The following is a 19,578-nucleotide window of genomic DNA, read 5'->3' as shown; positions in this document are numbered from 1 at the left end:
ATTGATCCCAATCCTATTGTCCATCTTTTTAATAAAAAATAATATAGGAAAATATTAGTAATAATATTAATCAAGTTTAAAAGATATATTTGAGTGATTGTCTACCTCTTCGCAAAACTTCTCTAATTTCGGTGTGGGAAAAGAACATGAGTGCCATATTAATACTGCTGAGAAATCTGAGTCAGATGCTCTTGGATCAGGGTTATGACGTCGTTGTTGTTCTTTTTCGATCTAGCATTAACGAAAATTCAGCTCCAGTTCTCGTGAGTTGCCTCGAAAATCTGGAAAGGGAAGGAAGTTCGCCCTTGCTTTTCGGCCTGAAAACAAAATTAATAAACATTACGGAAATTTAAACAAATATAAACAAATATAGATATGTAAATATTAATTTCAAAATCAGGAATACTTACAATCTGTAAATGGACACATGCAGAAAGTGTTTCGCCGGATATTTTTTTTTTTTTCCTGATTTTTCATATTAAAAACAAAATGGAAATAAAATGTTACAAACCCAAATGGCTTTAGTTTGTTTGAGGAGCCCAGCCCAGATACAGAATCTCATATCAATAAACCTAACTTAGCCCAAGCCCACATATAGAAGAAGAGAGCTTTGATAATAATGAAACGTCGAAAACGCGATGATCAACACGACGATGTTTCAGAGGAGAGTAGTTTGAGAGGGACAGAATCGGTGATGGAAGATACTCAACTCAGCCATTGCTGCATCATTGTAGAAGATGCCCTAGGGTTTTGCTCTCGGAATGATAGAATACGATCACGGATCTGCCTGTCGAGGAACCGAGACATTGATTCTGGTGATCGGAAGATGTTTCGATGTAGTCGACCATTCCGTTCAGACCAGGACCAGTAGATACATCCTTGCCAACAGAGTAGTGTTAATATTCCCTTAGGCGATCTGCTGCTCATTGCATGAAGTTGTTCAAGGGTTCTGCTCAAGTTACGCTCTGGCGTTATCCCACAACGTAACGCCATCACACTCCAGATGTTCCAAGTGTAGGGACATTCGAAGAAGAGGTGATTCCGGCTTTCAGGGGCAGTGTTACAAAGAAGGCAAAGCGGTGAAGTTTGGAGGCCCCAACTGATTATTCTGTCCCTGGTTGGGCAGCGGTTGAGCACAAAGAGCCAAGTGAGGAAATTATGTCTAGGAATTCCTCCTTTGTTCCAGACAATGTTACACCAAGTTACCGCTGGGCCTTGGACACACAGGTTAGCGTAAACCATTCCAATCGAGTAGTTCTGATGAACCCTCCCTTCAATTTCCCATTCGTAAAAGTCGTCCTCATTTGTAAGATGGATTGTAGTGAGCAGAGCTTGAACCTCAACCTGTCTATCCGATCGAGCAGGAGGGAGAAGCCAAGTACTGTTGGAGTGAAGCGATGCAAGAGTTGCCATGTCTTGAATCCCCAGTGATGAGTTGGTTCTTAACTGGAGAAAGTCTCTCAGGTTGCCATAAGGAGACCAATTATCCGTCCAAAAACGACAGGTTAGTCCATTTCCTACTCTGAGTTTGATCCAATTGTAGACAAGGGGACTGAGCTTGAGCAATTTGTAAACTTGCCAGGAGAAGCGCCTGTGGGGAGCTACTGTCCATAAGTTACTCAGATCACCTTGTAGAACTTCTTCTCGAGAACCAAGCAACCCAAACAGAACCAGCTTTGGAGAAGAGGAGCCAAATGAGCTTGAGACAGCAGGCTTTGTTCCAAAGAGAGAGGTCATTTATCCTTAATCCTGCTTCAATTTTTGGTCTGGTAATATGTTCCCAAGAGACTCGTGCGGAGTGATGGCTCTCAATGTTTCCTTGCCAGAGAAACACACCACACAAAGAGTTGATACGCTTGACACACGCCTTGGGTAGGATAAACGTTGAGCACCAGAAGGTAGTTATTCCAGCAATAACCGTTTTTATTAGAAGCAACCGACCTGCAAAGGACAGAGACTTGACACTCCATGATGAGAATTTTGTTTTGATCTGTTGCAGGAGGCCTTCACAATTAAGGAGAGTGAGCTTCTTGGTACATAATGGCACTCCCAGGTACCGCACAGGCAAGGACCCCAGAGGCATACCCGTGGAGAATTGCACCAGATCGGTCTCTGCTGCTGTTAGACCCGAGGCAAAGAATGATGTTTTGTGGACACTCACAGCTAGACCAGAACGTTGTTCGAAATCCCTGAGGACCTGCAGAACAGCTTGGACCGAGTCCAAAGTTCCATCAATGAATATCAGTAAGTCATCAGCAAAACATAAGTGGGTCATTTTAGTAGATGCACAGTTTAGATGGTAATTGAATTTCATCTGTTGTGCAGCTTGTTTTAGCATGAAAGATAGATTATTCAAGGCAATTACGAAGAGATAAGGGGAGAGAGGATCCCCTTGACGCAAGCCTCTAGTCCCTTTGAAGTACCCATTGACCTCGCCATTGTAGCCTACTGTGAAACTCGTAGTACAGATGCAGGCACGGATCCAGGAGATGAAGAGCGGCGGGAGATTTAATCCCTCGAGACAAGAGAGAAGGAAAGCCCAAGATAAGGTATCGACAGCCTTCACTATATCAACCTTGATTGTTATTTTTTTTGTACCATTTGTCTTGTGATATCCATTGATTAGCTCTCCCGCAAGTGAAGTATTCTCAACTAATAGCCTTCCTTTTACAAACGCAGTTTGGTTGGGGGCTATTAACGACGACAAGATAGGCTTTAGTCTCTTCACCAGTAGCCTAGACACGACCTTATAGATAGTGTTTAGGCAGGAGATGGGCCGGTAATCTGTTATCTTCGATGCTCCTGGATGCTTCGGGACGAGGGAGAGTATAGTGGAATTTGTGGCTAAAGGCATGAAGGAGGTGAGGAAAAAATGGCGAACGGAGTTGACAACTTCAGAGCCCAAGATATCCCAAGAAGATTTATAAAAACCCGAGGTTAGACCATCTGGACCCGGAGCTTTGTTTGCATTGAGCTTGTGCACGACTGATGAAATTTCCTCTGATGTAGGTATTGAAGTCATGAGAAGGCTCTCAGTAGAGGAGCATGAGTAGGGGACCAGAGAGTTGAACCAAGCTGGTGAAGAGTTAATTCCCATCATAGGAGTAGGGCAAGGCCCAAGGATGCTGGTAAAGTGTTGAATCGCATGCGAAGACATGTCGAGTGGATCTTCTTTGAGCCAATTGGCTCAAAAAAAACAATTCGCCGGATATTTGAGGCATTGGTTTTTAACCACTATGACTAACCAACAAACGTTATGTCAAGTGCCGATGCGGCCACCTTGTTCAAATCCGGGTCTATCTAGTAAAAAAAATAACCCATCCCAAACATATTTGCCTAACTATATGTACTTTGCGTCGTCTCCTTCCATTCATAGAAGGTGTTTGCAATTTCATGGGATATGGTAATTGCCACCACTACAGATTGTTTCTTGTGTTCCATAATGAACAGTTTGTTCTTTTAGTTGTTTTCCTATAAGATAAATTGAGAGGGTCACATACTGTTACTTTGTTCTTCAACAAGGTCTTGTTTTTCGGTATGGATGGTTCATTGGAAGATAGCGCCGATGACAGTTAAACCATTCCAAGTAGAGTATGGAAAGAATATGTCAAGAAAATATGACATGATAATCTCCTATGCAAGAAAGTTACTTATTGTTCACATAAGTACAACTTGAATCTGACCGGCTGATTGTGGTCAAGTGGTAAGGAGACGGGACTGAGACGCCAACACGTTTCAGGTTCGATCCACCTGCTGCACGAAACTAAGTCACAATTATCCTGATCACCCAACACGGATATGGGCATATGCTTTAGGGCCCATTTGAATACCCGGAGAGAGGGTCTATCCGTGGGCTGCACCTCCCCTTGGAGATTAGTCTGGGCCTCTCCATGGGCCTGAGATACCCCCAGGTTAAAAAAAAAAAAAAAGTACAACTTGAATCGTAAAATTTCCTTTGACTGAGAAATCGAACATGCGCACACCATTAAAGTATTACACTATAACTCATTCAACTCATGTATCAGAGGTCGGAGAAACATCAGTGACCGCTTTGGATGTTTGGACCATGGATAAAAGATTCCTAATTAAGGATAACATTTTTTCTTTGTTAATTTTCGTCGTTATGGATATGTTTCCTTGTAATGGGACTGGTATTGGTTTGGATTGTTTAGTTGGAACAACGGAGATCATGTTGTGACTTGTGAGGGATCCAATTAGATGTTTCCCTATCTATACTACTAAAATTGAAATACATTTTTTGAACCCTTTATTTTGCTTAGTATTTACAGAAGTGTCACTCCTATATTAATGGTAATATTATTTTTAATTATTTATTAAGAACCACTAAATTTATTTTAGTAAATTTAATACTCTAATATTCAATAACAATATATTTGTCGAATATGTAAATACTTGTGCATTAAGTAAAGGATATTCGTTTGTTGAAACTATATCCAATGCTAACAATTTTGTTAAATTGAGAATCTGAGATAAACCAAAATATCGTCAATTTGAATTCGGTATATGTATTTTGACAATGATCAAATGGATAGTTTGACTAAAGACATAATTTGTTAGCTCAAGCTTTTATATATATATGTGTGTGTTTATATATCTAGGGGTTTGTAAGCAAGCAGTAATATTAGTTTTTAACTTTTTTTCAAATAGTATGTCTAGAAAATGATGGAAATTTCTTTAACAAACGTTATGATGGAGTGAAACACATGTTATTTGTAATATTTATATGCTTAAAAATATTGATTATATTTATATAGAATGATTTTAAAATTATTAAATATTCTAATTACTTATAAATGGAACTACTCAAAATGCTAGGTTATCCAATTAAATATTTAATCTGCTAAAATTTTGTGAAAAAATTTATCCGATTAAATATTCTGATATTTTTTCTAAAAGTCCAAAAATATAATTTTTACTCAAGCTATACAAAATTATCAAAAACTGGAAACCAAGCTAGAATCAAATTAGACCCAAAATTATTTTGAGTTCCTAACGTTGTTATTCGAACCAAAACAAAAACTAAATAACCATATCGGAACCAAACCCAAATTCATAAGTAACCGAACAATTCATATATCTATTTAACAAAAAAAATCACAATCGAATCAGAACCAAACCAAAAAACAAAAAAAAAAAAATTTGAAACTGAATCCGAGGCTTGAACATATTAAACAAACATATGGGTTAATAAGTCTGTCAATAGAAAATAATTACACGCTTTAAAAACGTGGGTCAAAGTCTAGTTGTCAACTAAAATAATATTATTAGATTTAATCTTATTGAATGGTCATATGTTTTTAATAACCATATGTTTTTTTTTGAGAAAGAGTAACTCTAGTATATTTTTTTAATAACTATATGTCAACTAGGCGTTTTCTTGCACCATGTGTAGAAATAAAATTTTAAAATTATATTTATAAATAAAATTTTATTAATTTTTTGGTTTTATTATTTACGTACAATATTTTAATTCTATGTAAAAATTAAGATAAAATAAATATTTTTATTTACATTTATATCTAATAATATATATATATATATATATTGAAAATATTTTTATTTATTTATTTTGGTTAATATATATTAAATAAATTTCTGTAAAATTAAGGGAAAGTTTTTTATGTATAATTAACAAAACATAAAATTAAATAATATTTCTAAAATTTGTAAATAATAAAAAGAAATAATCATAATATGATTAGAAAATTATTATTTTTGAAAATGCATAAATTATTTAAGATTTGTTTTAGTAATAAAAATTATAAAATAATTTAAATAAAATTAAATAATAGTTTCGAAAATTAGTATATATTACTGTATTTCTAACTTTAATATTTATTATTATATTAATGATGATTTATAAGTTATTACATTATTCTATAAACTTACCAAAATTATAAAACAACATTAAATGTAAAATATCCGTGTCGCAATTAGTCCAAACCATGTCATCTTTATTAGTATGTCATGTCATCTTTTTGTTTTCAAAATTAATGTGGTGATGACATGCGTTAAATCATTTGGCAAATAATGTATAGGGAATATTCAAGCATGTCAATCTCTTAGCTACCCATTAAACTCTAGTATATTTATTTATTTTACGATGCAGATTTGTATATACATTTTTCTTGAACCATTAATATATCAAAATGATCCAAAAAGGAAAAAAAAAAGGCTTTGGTCGATGGCTATAAACATACGGTTTTGGTTGCACAGTTAATTTACTATTTCCGGTGTAATCCTATAGTATTTTAGCCATCTAATCTATTAATTAAAAATCTTAAATTTTATCAACTTAAAAAATTATCATTTAAATTTGGACCTATTCACAGGACATTAGAAATAAGAGATAATTATCATTCCTTCTATTTTAGCTATACATTATAACTTTCCTTCTACAAATAAAGTCTATTCAAGATTATACTACAATGATAACAATACTTCTCCTACACTCACGCAAACATTAATACGACTTTGTATTATTATTCATAACTCTTAACTTTTTACTTGAATCGTCGGCTATCCAAATAAAATTATGTCAATTATACTTTGCATTTGAATCTTGGACTGTTATTTATAATTCTTTACAATGCACTAATAAAACAAACCTATACATACATCATCATCATGCACTTTTTTCAATTATATACAATATATATCTGGATGATAGAGCATCGATATTTATCATTGATGCATGTTATAAAACCTTAAGTATATATGTATGAAATATTGCAGATGCATGAATTAGTAGAGTAGATGTATTAAAATTTAGGCTTAACAAATTCAATATTATTAAAATTTAGAATATATTCATGAATAAAGGGAATGAGCCAAACGATTGTCACTGTAGTCATATGCTAATAATATTAACTACAACAACCAACATATTTCCTAAAATTATGCTTAAAAAACAGAAACGATGTATGTTTATCTTCCCTAGAGTTTAAAAACCTAACTGAATAATAGCAAATAACAGTCTTTTTAATTTTATTGGCCCAAAATTTTAAGAATGACTTTTTGATCTTTTTAGAATTCAATTAGTAGTTGACCAAAAAAGAAAGAATTCAGTTAGTAGCTCATTCTGATATGAATTCTCTAACCCAACTTTCAATTTCATTTATGTTTAATAATTATTATTTTTTATAAATAAATACCAATCATTGTTTTCATATAAATTTACGTATTGAAAAATATATTAAGTTCATATCTATCAATCTATACATTTTCAAACTAAAATTTTACAATAATTATTTTGCGTAGAAAAAAAATTTATTATACAATTTATGATTATCACACTTTACTTAATTTTTCTAAATTTTAAAATTAGGCTAATTTTTAAGTTTTTTTTTATGAATTTTAGATATTTTTAACTTCTATTTGAAAACTGTTAATACTTTGATATATTTTAGATATTAAAATGGGCACATGTTTAAAAATTTGTGTATTAAAATGAGCAAAACATTATTTAAAGTATTAAACTGCGTAACAAAAAAGTTTAGTTATTAAAAAGCATCATAAATATAGTTGAGGTATTTTTATAGAATTTTTTCTTTTGCATATTATAATTTCTATATTATCAAAATATTAGAATATTGTTTGTAAATATTATGTCAAACTACACAAATAATGATACCTTTGCATTATTCAACTATGGTTCAAGACTCATGTAAATAATATAATTTAATATAAAAAACAAAATGTTACACAAAACTTTTAAAAAATCATGAAATCATGAAATATTAATTCAAAAACATAAATCATTAATATAAATATAAATATAAATAATTCTGCGCATAGCACGGATTAGAATTTAGTCGTAAATTAAACTGGATTATCACTTTCCAGTTATTCTCACACGACCCGATTAGCCTTAAATTAGATAAATGATAGAATTTTGATTAGTTGTATAATAATGTTAGATTATCTCCTATGGTCATCTTGTTTTCTTTTAAATACCAAATATAGAATAAAAATTATTCTAATAGTGTGTTATATTTTGCGTCAAATACAGAGATATCAATAGTAGTACGCTAATCATAGAGTAACACTGTTTCTTTATTATACCAAAAAAAAGAATCATTGTTTCTCTACACTATTTTTATAAAGAAAATTTTTCTTTACAAAATCATCATTCACATTAGTATGTTTTCAGTTTTTACTAAAATAAAATTATATAGTATGATTTACACATTTAAATATAATGTTTAGTACATCATTTGCTTATAATTATGTATTATGATAAAAAATTAATTTAAAAATAATAGTGTTGTTGTATAAATAGTGTCATTGTGGTAGTATATTATTATAAAATAAAATGAATGCATAAAACTTTAATATTTCGAAATTTAAAATTGTATAATAAATTAATAAAATAAAAAATACTATATTTAGAATATTTTTTAAGAGTATAAAATACAGGTAACCATTGGAAAACACTCTTTTTATTTTTAGAGTACTTTATTTTTGAAGTAAAAAATAGAGGCTACCAGGTCTTACAAGAATAAAGCCATTAGTAAAATCTTAGGAACAGTGTAATTTTCAGTAACAATTTATGTAAAAACATTAGTATTGTTTTTTCTTCATAGAGTAGATATTATATATTTTCTTGTTGTCTTTATTTATATTGTTATCTAGTGAAATATACTTTACAATAATCTAAAATGGTTATTTTTTAAATGGTTATTTTCAACTGATTTCTAACAGTGTGGACCATCAAAAATAAGCAGTTTTGACCGTCCCACCATTTTCTTTGTTTTTTTCAAACCTGCTTATTCTAAATTAGCTTTTGATTTTGACTTTTGAGTTTGTTTTGATTGTTTTATTTGCTTCAATTTTTCGAAATGGATTTGCTTAATTTCTGTAATATCGTAGATTCTTAATATGTGATTAGACTTCTCCTGATGGTTCGCTACCCTTTTTGTACAACTCTTGTAGTACTTATGATTTTTTTTTAACTTTTCCTCACATCAACCAAAACACACAAGAGAAGGTGCAAACTAAAAGGAGATAGCCCTGAATATGCCATCTGCACATATGCTTAGTGAGAATCCAAAGGCAACGTACAAACCAGTTTAGTGACATTCCCAATCCTTACATATAAACAATATTCCTTGATTTTTTTTTTATAACAAGTAAATAACTTTTTTTTGACATTCATAGAGGATAGACGATATATACCCAATATTAAAGTTAAAATTAAAATTTGTAGAAAATAGACATAACTATTTACCGAGAAGTAAAAAAAGAAGAAGAGCTGTGTTTAGCTTTTGAAAAAAGACATTTGCCTAGGGCCCCCAAGTTTTGTAGAAATTTCAGGGTCCCTAATTACAAAAAATACTTTTACAAGGTAGTTAACATATGCTCTTAGTCAGATTTTTACTTTTATTTGATTTTGAATTGGACTTTTGTTTAAAATAAATATGTTTGTGATTATTTTTTGCTATTTTTTAAATAAAACTATAAAGATTCTACTTCTAAAAACCGTAAATATTTGATCCACATTGGTTTTCTTTTTATATGTTATGAGTTAGATTTATTTTATATATTTATGAGAATTTGATAAAAATATAATATTTTGAATATATTGTTTATTAGTTAATTTAGATACTAAGATTCACCTTTTTGACAGCTACCAACATTTCAGTCAAAAATTTGTATATTTGTATTTAAATTACAAATTCATACTTTTTTGATCATGATTTAAAAATTTTAGTTTATAAAATTTTGGTGAAGAAAATTTAGAAAACGTTTATGTAATAATTCAAAACTTTTGAGTGTTATATATATATTAAAAATATTTTATATAATTTGAATTTAAATAAAATTATTATTTAAAAACTATCATGTAACATGTATTTTTGAACTCGCCTCGGGCCTCCAAAAATCTTCGTACGGCACTGGGCATAAGAGCATCGAACTGATTACGGTTAAAATTACTGGGGGCATACGAAGCAAATTGCGTCCGTACCCTCGATTTTAGATTCCCCACTTTGAATTTAAAGGCTACGAAAGATCACTGTCCTGCCGATGATAAAGCACCTCCAATAATTATATTAAACGATTAAAAGCAATTGTTGTTGCTTTTTGTTTTCTTTTGGTGTGTTTAGAGGCTGAGTCTCAGGGTTCATGTGACTTGCATCAACCGGCCAAAATAGATAAAATATGCGTTGCCTGTGAGCGGTGAGGCTCATGATGATCAATGCGACCTTGAATCAATGTGTTTGTTAACCAAGGCCTAAGACCATCTCTAACCCATTCCATATTTTATTTTAAAATAAACTTTAGAATGTATAAATGCAATAATATTTTTATTTTCTGTTAACTACTCTATTTTCATTCCAGAATTGAGAAGGGTTAAATAATAAATCAATCTTCATTGTAAAATTACTCTTATTTTTTTTTTTAAAAAAACAGAACTTTACTTTAGAAATCCTCTAAGTAATCAATTATTAGACACTTGATAATATTTTTTGTTAACTCTAAGTCCGACTAAATAGGCTGAACACACCATCTATACAAAGAATCTTGACGCATGTTGATTTAAATTAGCACTCTCATTACAAATTACTAGGTTGCTACATGTGATTTTGCGGAATATATATAATTTGTAAAATTTGTAATATAATATAACATTTTATGTTTTTATTATTTTTTAATTTTAAACCTAAATATGACTTTGTTATATAATATATCAAATTAAAGTTAATATACTTGTGTATTTTAAGCATGTATATACTTTTAAAAGATGATAAGTAAGACTATTTTATATATTTCATTGTATTTCTATCAACAATTATGGTAAAACTAGTTAATATATGTTTTAGTTCAACTTTATACAAATTTATATGCTATATAATATTGAGAACTTTAATTATTTGTTTGACATATCTCTTTGTCAGTGTTTTGAAAATCAAATAGAATTTGGTATGCTACAAAGACTGATATATCATGTCTTTAATGCATTATATGTATGTTTTGAGTTAATTCTCGGTCCTAATTCGTGCTTAATTGATATCATTCCAGGTTTGGAGTAGGTGAAAGAGCAAAGAAGAGAGTTTCATGAAGTCAGATGTCATTTTGGAATATTCGATGCGGAACAGCCAGTTAAATCAATCCAAAGGTTGTTCCCGAAGAGAACAAGCGTCTGACTGTTCCCGATCAATAAGGAAACTTCCAATTTCAGAAGTTGCCCTAGATTTCATCTCTTCTCTCTTTACCACGGGCGCCTCCATATAAAAAGCGGAGGCTATCATTTCTATTTGACTTACGCTAGTTTTAAGAGAGACCTAGAACGATTTGGATTGAGCAACTTGTAAGGGAGAAGGCTCTATCTCTCATTTTCACGAGAAGATCATCCTGAACCTTTGTCTTTCTACTTTATTTTATATGCAATATTATTCAGAAACCATGTATGCGTCGTCTTGCTTTATGATTGAGTAGTCGGATAAGCTTGCTTAGGGTTGTAGGGTGTCAATAGCGTGAGCTGAACACAAATAAGTGATCTTAACTGTTCTTCATTCATATTGTTCTTACTGCTTGCATTGAATTGATCACTTAATGTTCGATCTCTGGTTTAATCACCTAGCTAACCGCTTAGGAGATAAATCAACATATATTGAATGAGCTTCATGTCCCTAATCAGCGAGAGTAGATATTAGGGCATTAAGTGAACTAATCGGACCTGATCTCTGAGCTTGTTATCGCGTCTTGTTCCAAGTGAGAGCTTAGGACTCAAGACCGATCAGCAAAGGGAACAAGTCCACGATAGTGGATTGTTCTAGCCGAGTGATCCAAGTTCTAGACTGCACCTCATTTTACTTGAATAGTTGTTCGGTTCCGCATTGACACCCGATGAATAACACCCTAAGCCAGCTTTCATTTAAATCGAATTTGAATCTCTAGGTATTCTAGTTACTTGCGTCATTTTTAGTGTATCAAGTTTTGGCGCCGTTGCGACGGGGACCAGGCTTTTACCTTTATTTTTCGTTTAATATTTAGTGTGAGATATCTAACTTGCTTTTAATTATTTGTTGGAACAGATGATCCAAGTGCATGACCAGTAGACATACTCGGAGCAACGCACAAGGATCACTACATCAACTGACCAACGACGAACTCGCAAGATTAGAAAGACAGAACCGTCAACAGCTGAGAACAACCGACACCAACATGGGTGATCACGGCAATCAGGATGACCTCACTTCTGCATTGGCAATCATTCAACAACAAATGCAGGCTCAGCAACAACAGATGTTGCAGATGCAGCAGACCATCCAAAATCAGCAACAAGCTGCTCAAGAAGCAGCAAAGAACGCCGCGCGAGAAGAGCGTGGTGCTCCTATTGGGGAGAGGAACCTTCCGTGGAACTTCGCTACTAACCGCTCCCCCATCAACCCTCCTCCTTGCACTCAGCAAGACTATGAGATCAAACCTGCACTGATAAGTCTGGTGCAAAAGAGCACGTTCAGTGGTCTCACTAGTGACATCCCGATGGATCACATTGAAGCCTTTGAGAGAATATGCAATTTTTCTCGCTCTAACGGAGTGCCACCAAACTATGTCAAATGCACCATGTTCCCATTCTCTCTTGAAGGGAAAGCTTCTCGCTGGCTCCAATCTCTGCCGACCGGTTCTCTTACCTCATGGGACCAGGTCCGATCAGCGTTCCTGAGCCACTTCTACACGAAGTCTACGACCGCGGCTCTACGGCACAGGATCTCCAATTTCAAGCAGAAGTCCGATGAATCTTTCCATGAAGCTTAGGAGAGGTACAAGGAGTACCAGAGAGAATTTCCGCACCATGGGTTTGACGATGACTATATATTGGAGGTGTTCTATGATGGAGTGAGCTACAAGTTTTGAAACACCCTTGATTCTTCGAGTAATGGAGACTTCATGACTCAAACCACACCTGGTGCGTTCGAGCTGATTGAGAACATGGCTTCAAGTTCACTAAGCAAGAACAATGAGCATGACCGCTCGAAGAGTGTGAACAACATAGATGATCTCGCTGCAAAGGTAGATCAACTGCTTAAGGGAAACCAAAGCCAAGTGTTCATAATGGAAGAAGCAGTTCTTGAGAAGAGTGTCGGTGACCTGGCGTTTGATGCAGAAATATCAGGAGACGATCAGCAAGAGGTAAGTTACGTGAATGGGCAAGGATGGCAGCTCAAAAACTACCACCCAAACCCTAACGTGAGGAACAACCCACAGCTTTTCTGGCCTAAGCAGGACAAACCAGCTGATCCTGCTCAGAGTAACCAAGGTCAGTATGTCGGGTATCAAAAGAACTACCAACCCCGGACCTATGTTCTAAGCCAACAGTAGAACAATCCACCTCAGATGCAGAAACATCAGAACACTCAGCCAGCTACCTCCGCCCCTGTCGCTGTTACGCAAGATGAGATAAAAGCTATGTTTCAGCAACTGTTCCAAGGACAATAGCTCCAAGGGAAGGCTCTAAACCAGGTTACTACTGAGATCAATACCAGAATGAACCATATGTTCAGCGATTTGAGCACCAAATACGACAATGCCACGAGTCATATGAGTCATATGAGGCAGAAAGAGTCGGAACAACCACCAGCCGATGCCCCGGCAGCTGAGAAGGAGAGGGAACCAACAGTTGGAACCAATTCGTCAGGACCAGAACAACCAGCTGAGGTTGTTTGCCCGATTCCAGAGCTTGTTCCTGCTCGCAAATACACTTCTAAAGTCCCTTACCCGGTTCCAGCAAAGGCTACTCGTAAGGACCAAGAGGAGATGAAGTGCAGAAAGATGTTGGAGGACCTAACCGTCCGACTCCCTTTGATGGATGCGATCCAGATGATGCCCTCCATGCGCAGCTTTATGAAGGGATTGATCTCAGGAAAAATATCAGAGGAGAGCGAATTCATGACTGTCTCTGAGGAGTGCAACGCAGTGCTTCAGAACAGGTAGATAAAGAAGCGAGGAGACCCTGGCAAGTTCGTCCTCTCTATCCAAATTGGTTAGACAATTTTCTCATGCTTCTTGGTTGATCTGGGATCCAGCGTAAACCTCATGCCCTACTTTGTAGCACGACGTCTGGGATACACACATTTTAAACCAACTAGGATGTCCTTGGTGTTTGCGGTTAGATCAGTCAAGTCCCCGGTTGGTATTCTAGAGGATCTCCAAGTAAAAGTCGGAAACACCTTTGTTCCAGCAGACTTCGTAGTTCTAGAGCTAGAAGAGGAATCCAAAGATCCTCTTATTTTAGGAAGACCGTTCCCATGTACTGTTGGAGCCATCATTGATGTGCGGTAAGGGACGATTGATCTCCATCTGGAGGACATAGTCATGCAGTTCGAGATGGATGAGCTGCTAAAGAAGCCGATGCTGGATGGACAGACCTTCGAGGTGGATGAAGGGATTGATCCGCTACAACCTCGCGAAGGGATGATCGAGGAGATTCTTAAAGAAGATCCACTCGAGCTTGCACTAGTAAGAGCTGAGACCGAGCTGAGTGTCGAGAACGTTGACGCATATGGGTATGCTAAGATGCTTGACTCCATAAGGAGTATGGGAAGAATGGTGGCGAGTCTAAGTCTCGGGAAGAGAGCAACAAAGACGAGAACACTCCAACTAGAGCGACCCATTTACCGAACTCGCCTTTTCCGCCGAACCTACCTGATGATCCCTAGAGCGAGTTAAAAGCTCCCAAGGTTGAGCTAAAATCCCTTCCCAAAGGGCTTATGTACGCTTTCTTAGGTCCAAATTCCACTTACCCTGTCATTGTGAACGATGAACTCAATAATGTGGAAACTGCATTGCTTTTGTGTGAGCTTAGGAAGTATCGTAAGGCATTAGGATATTCACTAGCTGACATACCCAACATCTCACCTGATTTATGCATGCGTAGGATACACCTACAAGATGAATCAATGACTTCTGTTGAACATCAGAGGAGGTTAAACCCGAATCTAAAAGATGTTGTTAAGAAAGAGATAATGAAACTTCTTGAAGCAGGTGTGATCTATGCCATATCTGATAGTAAGTGGGTTAGCCATGTTCATGTAGTACCTAAGAAAGGTGGGATCACTGTTACCACAAATGAAAAGAATGAATTGATCCCTACTAGAACAGTGACAGGACATCGCATGTGCATTGATTTCAGAAAATTAAATGCAGCTACTAGAAAGGATCACTTTCCACTTCCCTTCATTGATCAAATGCTTGAGAGATTGGCTAACCATCCATATTACTGCTTTTTAGATGGTTATTCAGGTTTCTTTCAGATCCCTATCCATCCAGACAATCAGGAAAAGACGACGTTCACATGCCCATACGGAATGTACACATACAGGAGAATGCCATTCGGCTTGTCCAATGCGTCGGCAACATTTCAGCGCTGCATGATGTCGATCATTACTGACCTCATTGAAGACATAATGGAGGTTTTCATGGACGATTTCAGTGTCTATGGAAGCTCCTTTAGTGTCTGTTTGTCAAACTTGTGCAGGGTACTCAAAAGGTGTGAGGAGAAACATCTGGTGCTAAATTGGGAGAAGTGCCACTTCATGGTCAGAGATGGGGTTGTTCTCGGGCATAAGATCTCCGAGAAAGGCATTGAGGTGGATAAGGCAAAGATCGAGGTGATGATGAGTTTGCAACCACCACAAACTGTGAAAGCTATCAGAAGTTTCTTGGGTCACGCAGGGTTTTACATGAGGTTCATCCAGGATTTCTCAAAAATAGCGAGACCACTCACCAGACTTCTCTGCAAAGAGATCAAGTTTGATTTCGACAGCGAGTGCTTAGCAGCGTTTCACACTTTCAAAGGAGCTCTAGTCCGCGCACCTGTTGTACAACTGCCAGACTGGGATCTCCCCTTCGAGATCATGACTGATGCTAGCGACTTTGCAGTTGGAGCAGTCCTTGGACAGCGCAAAGATAAGAAACTTCATGTAATCTATTACGCAAGCAAAACCATGGATGAAGCTCAATGCAGATATGCTACGACTGAGAAGGAACTCCTAGCTATTGTTTTTGCATTCGAGAAGTTCAGATCCTACCTGGTGGGATCGAAGGTGATTGTGCACACAGACTATGCTGCTCTTACGTACTTGCTCACAAAGAAAGATGCAAAACCGAGTTGTTGAGGTGGATTCTTCTTCTCCAAGAATTTGATCTTGAGATAAAAGACAAGAGGGGAGTCGAGAATGGGGTTGCAGACCATATGTCCAAAATGAAGATTGAGGACGACACAGCTCTTGATGAAGAACACACAGTGGAACACGTCAATGCGATTGGTTTGCGTTCGCGGAACAACCTCCGAGCATGACATCTGATTGTTCTCGCGTAACGGAACAACCAGTATCCGTGATCCAAAATCAGTACTCTCACCTCCCTTGGTTTGCTGAGATTGCGAATTTCCTTGTTGCTGAAAAGCAACCACTTAAGTTCACTGGAAACGAGAAGAGGAAATTTTAAAGAGAAGCGAGGCAGTATGTTTGGGATGAACCGTACTTGTACAAACATTGCAAGGATGGCATATTCAGAAAATGTGTTCCAGAGGCAGATATTCCAGGGATTCTACATCATTGCCATGGTTCTTGTTACGCAGGCCACTTCGCTACATTTTCAAAACGGTTTCAAAAATCCTTCAAGCAGGTTTCTGGTGGCCAACTATGTTCAGAGACGCTCATGCCTACATAGCTCGATGCGATGCATGCCAGCGACTTGGGAACGTCAGCAAAAGGAATGAGATGCCTCAGAATTACATTTTAGAGGTTGAGGTGTTTGACTGTTGGGGAGTCGATTTCATGGGACCATTCCCTCCGTCCTTCAAGAACGAGTACATCCTCGTCGCCGTTTGACTATGTCTCCAAGGCGTAAAAGCAGTGGCGAGTCCCACTAATGATGCAAAAGTGGTGACCAAGATGTTCAGCTCCATCATCTTTCCGAGATTTGGGGTGCCTAGAGTGGTCATTAGCGATGGTGGAACACACTTCATCAACAAGACATTTCAGGGCCTGTTGAAAAAGAATGGGGTGAAACACAAGGTGGCAACCGCTTATCATCCCCAGACGAGTGGAGAGGTTGAAGTTTCCAACAGGGAGATCAAGAACATTCTCCAGAAAACTGTCAATACCTCGCGCAAGGACTGGTCAGTTAAGCTGGATGATGCTCTCTAGGCCTACAGAACAGCCTACAAAACGCCGCTAGGAACCACCCTCTATCACCTGGTCTACGGTAAGGCTTGTCACCTTCATGTCGAACTCAAATACAAGGCTGCATGGGCGGTTAAGTTACTGAATTTTGACATCAAGCCAGCAACTGGGAGGCGCATGATTCAAGTCCATGAGCTGGAAGAGATAAGGCACCTCGCCTATGAGAGCTCCAAAATTTATAAGGAGAAGACCAAGGCCTACCATGACAAGCGAATCATTGCCAGACGTTTCGAACCAAACGATAAGGTTTTGCTCCTCAACTCCAGACTTAGGCTGTTTCCAGGCAAGCTGCAATCTAGATGGTCCGGACCCTTCACCATCAAGGAAGTTCGACCTTACAGAGCTATTGTGTTGCTGGACAGAAAGGGAGACGAGTTCGTCGTCAATGGTCTGCGCATAAAGCATTACCTTGCTGACTCCACTATCTCAGAGGGCGAAGAAATTCCCCTAAGCGATCCTCCATCAGCCTGATCGGCTGAGCCAAGTCAAGCTAATGACTTTAACAAAGCGCTTGGTGGGAGACAACCACTGGTGAGTGTATATATTGTTTTCTATAATTTATTTTATTTCTTTTCAGATTTAGTTTGGACCAAAAAAAAACGGACACTTCAATCAGAACAACCAAAGGAATGTTCTCCTGGTGGAACAACCCATAGCCTGTTCCAGGTAAGTGTTTCGGACCCAAAAAAAAAAAAAAATAATGGAGAAAGAAAGGAGAGTGATTAGGGGTAACAGTGGCGAAGAAGTTTGCCCCATCAAACACCTTCTGGGAACTCATTGCGACTGGAAACTTCACACCCGGCAAGGCTTACCAGTCACAGATCAGGAACCCGGCACTTAGAGTCATCGCAAAGATCATTTCAAACCTCCTGTTCGCCAAGGATCAGACCTCCAAAGTGACAAACGGGGAGCTGCAAACCCTGTATGCAGGTATTGAGGATGAGATACGCGGCTCAGGGTCTGGCATTCCAATCACGAATGTAAAGACGAACCCAGACTTTCATTTCATCACCATGCTTTGCAAGAGGAGGCTCTGTCTGATGCACGGCACAAACAAGAAGGACAGAAACGGTAGCTTGCTCACACCGCTCTTCAAGCATTTCGGTATTGATCTCAGCAAGTACAAGGTGAACACGGAGATTCAGTACCTCGACATCAGGTACCTTATGGCTTGCCACATCATGCGAGATGAGGACACCTACAGCTTCTCCGACAAGGAGAGTACCCAGCTGTTCGTCAAGCTGCCTCACCCCGAGATCACCAGGCTCAGCAAGTTTGACAACATACGCTTCCTCCCACCACCCGAGCTCCTACGCACTGATCCTCGTGTTGCTGCACCTGGCGCGGATATGGAAGATGTTGAGGATATTACCCCAGACGCTGACCCAACATACGACCTCGGAGAGCTGGCGGATGTGACAGATGATCAGGCTTACCGACTCTGGATGGTTGACTCGCAGCGGAAGAACAACAGCCTCATGCAGAGGATCCTCCATCTCATCACCGGCGGCTGCATTGACGGAAGTAACCAGCGACAGTCACCAGCAGAGCAGACTCCACGATCGCACCGTCCAGTAAAGGCGCCTATGTGAACAGGCCCTTCAACTGAGGAAGTTCATCGGTCGCGCAACAGACGTTCGTTTGATCCGGCTGAGAGCAGTGAGTCCGACTGAGTCCGCGAGGACTATTCTCTATCCATTGTTCTATCCATCTGAACTCTTTATTTTTTATGCTTTACTTTTATGCTTTGCGTTGTTATTTGGCTGACCTCGACTTGGTTTCACACCAGGGATGGTGTAAATTAAGTCTGGGGGAAGCACTTGTTGTGTGCTGAAACTCTATTTCTTTATTTCTGAGTCAGTCCTTATGTCATTTGGATGTTTTATAGAGTTAGTTTAGGATCGAGTCAGCTAAAACTCTTGTGGGAATTAGGACCTTGTGTTGTGATAATCTTTTAACCACCTCGTGCTCTAACATTCTTATCCAGTGACCTTAGCAGTGATGAGAGGCCCACACTTGGACCTGGAACACCCCTGACTTATCTCATTTGATTCTCCAGAAGCTCTCAACCGATCAGGTTACACTGGGTAGACTCAACTCCACCTAACTTGAACCTAATCTTGACTGATATTCTTCTTGTTATGGGCACTAGATCAGGGAAACGAGACTTACACTCAGGACTTCTTACTCCTTTTGCCAATCTTGTTGATCCTTAGTGGCTAGCTCATCTTTAGCTAGTTCCCACCTTGCGCCTAACCCTTTATTTTTACCCTCATGCACTCTGTTTTTCAGTGTCATATGTGCAGATATGTGCAAAAGGGTCGGAGAGGAAATGATCGACGCAGTCTCTTACTCGTTAATGCCA

At 37.4% G+C, this 19,578-nt stretch overlaps 1 protein-coding gene, 1 long non-coding RNA gene and 1 other non-coding gene across 5 annotated transcripts; 2 read left to right on the top strand and 1 right to left on the bottom strand.

Moving 5' to 3' along the window:
* Nucleotides 1-636: 636 nt before the first annotated feature.
* Nucleotides 637-3,505, top strand: LOC106407447. 3 transcript variants are annotated; one of them, XR_001281764.3, is made up of 8 exons: nucleotides 637-1,227; nucleotides 1,323-1,504; nucleotides 1,583-1,732; nucleotides 1,827-1,898; nucleotides 2,000-2,244; nucleotides 2,326-2,549; nucleotides 2,680-2,936; nucleotides 3,010-3,505. It is a non-coding gene; the product is annotated as an uncharacterized LOC106407447 (long non-coding RNA). The 3 variants fall into 3 exon arrangements; XR_007328476.1 differs by having other exon boundaries at nucleotides 1,312-1,504; nucleotides 1,583-1,898; XR_001281763.3 differs by having other exon boundaries at nucleotides 638-1,227; nucleotides 1,583-1,898.
* A 9,215-nt stretch (nucleotides 3,506-12,720) lies between these two features.
* On the bottom strand, nucleotides 12,721-12,827 carry LOC125593681. The gene has a single exon (XR_007329581.1). It is a non-coding gene; the product is annotated as a small nucleolar RNA R71 (small nucleolar RNA).
* Nucleotides 12,828-13,512: 685 nt separating this feature from the next.
* LOC106408895 lies at nucleotides 13,513-14,307 on the top strand. The gene is made up of 2 exons (XM_013849581.1): nucleotides 13,513-13,955; nucleotides 14,052-14,307. Exons 1-2 carry the CDS (start codon nucleotides 13,513-13,515, stop codon nucleotides 14,305-14,307), a joined length of 699 nt encoding a protein of 232 aa, XP_013705035.1.
* The last annotated feature ends 5,271 nt before the right edge of the window (nucleotides 14,308-19,578 follow it).

The sequence above is a fragment of the Brassica napus genome, chromosome C9 (assembly GCF_020379485.1).
Source record: "Brassica napus cultivar Da-Ae chromosome C9, Da-Ae, whole genome shotgun sequence".
NCBI lineage: Eukaryota > Viridiplantae > Streptophyta > Magnoliopsida > Brassicales > Brassicaceae > Brassica > Brassica napus.
The sequence above is the reverse complement of the archived record's forward strand: the minus strand, read 5'-3'. Positions and strand labels throughout refer to the sequence as shown.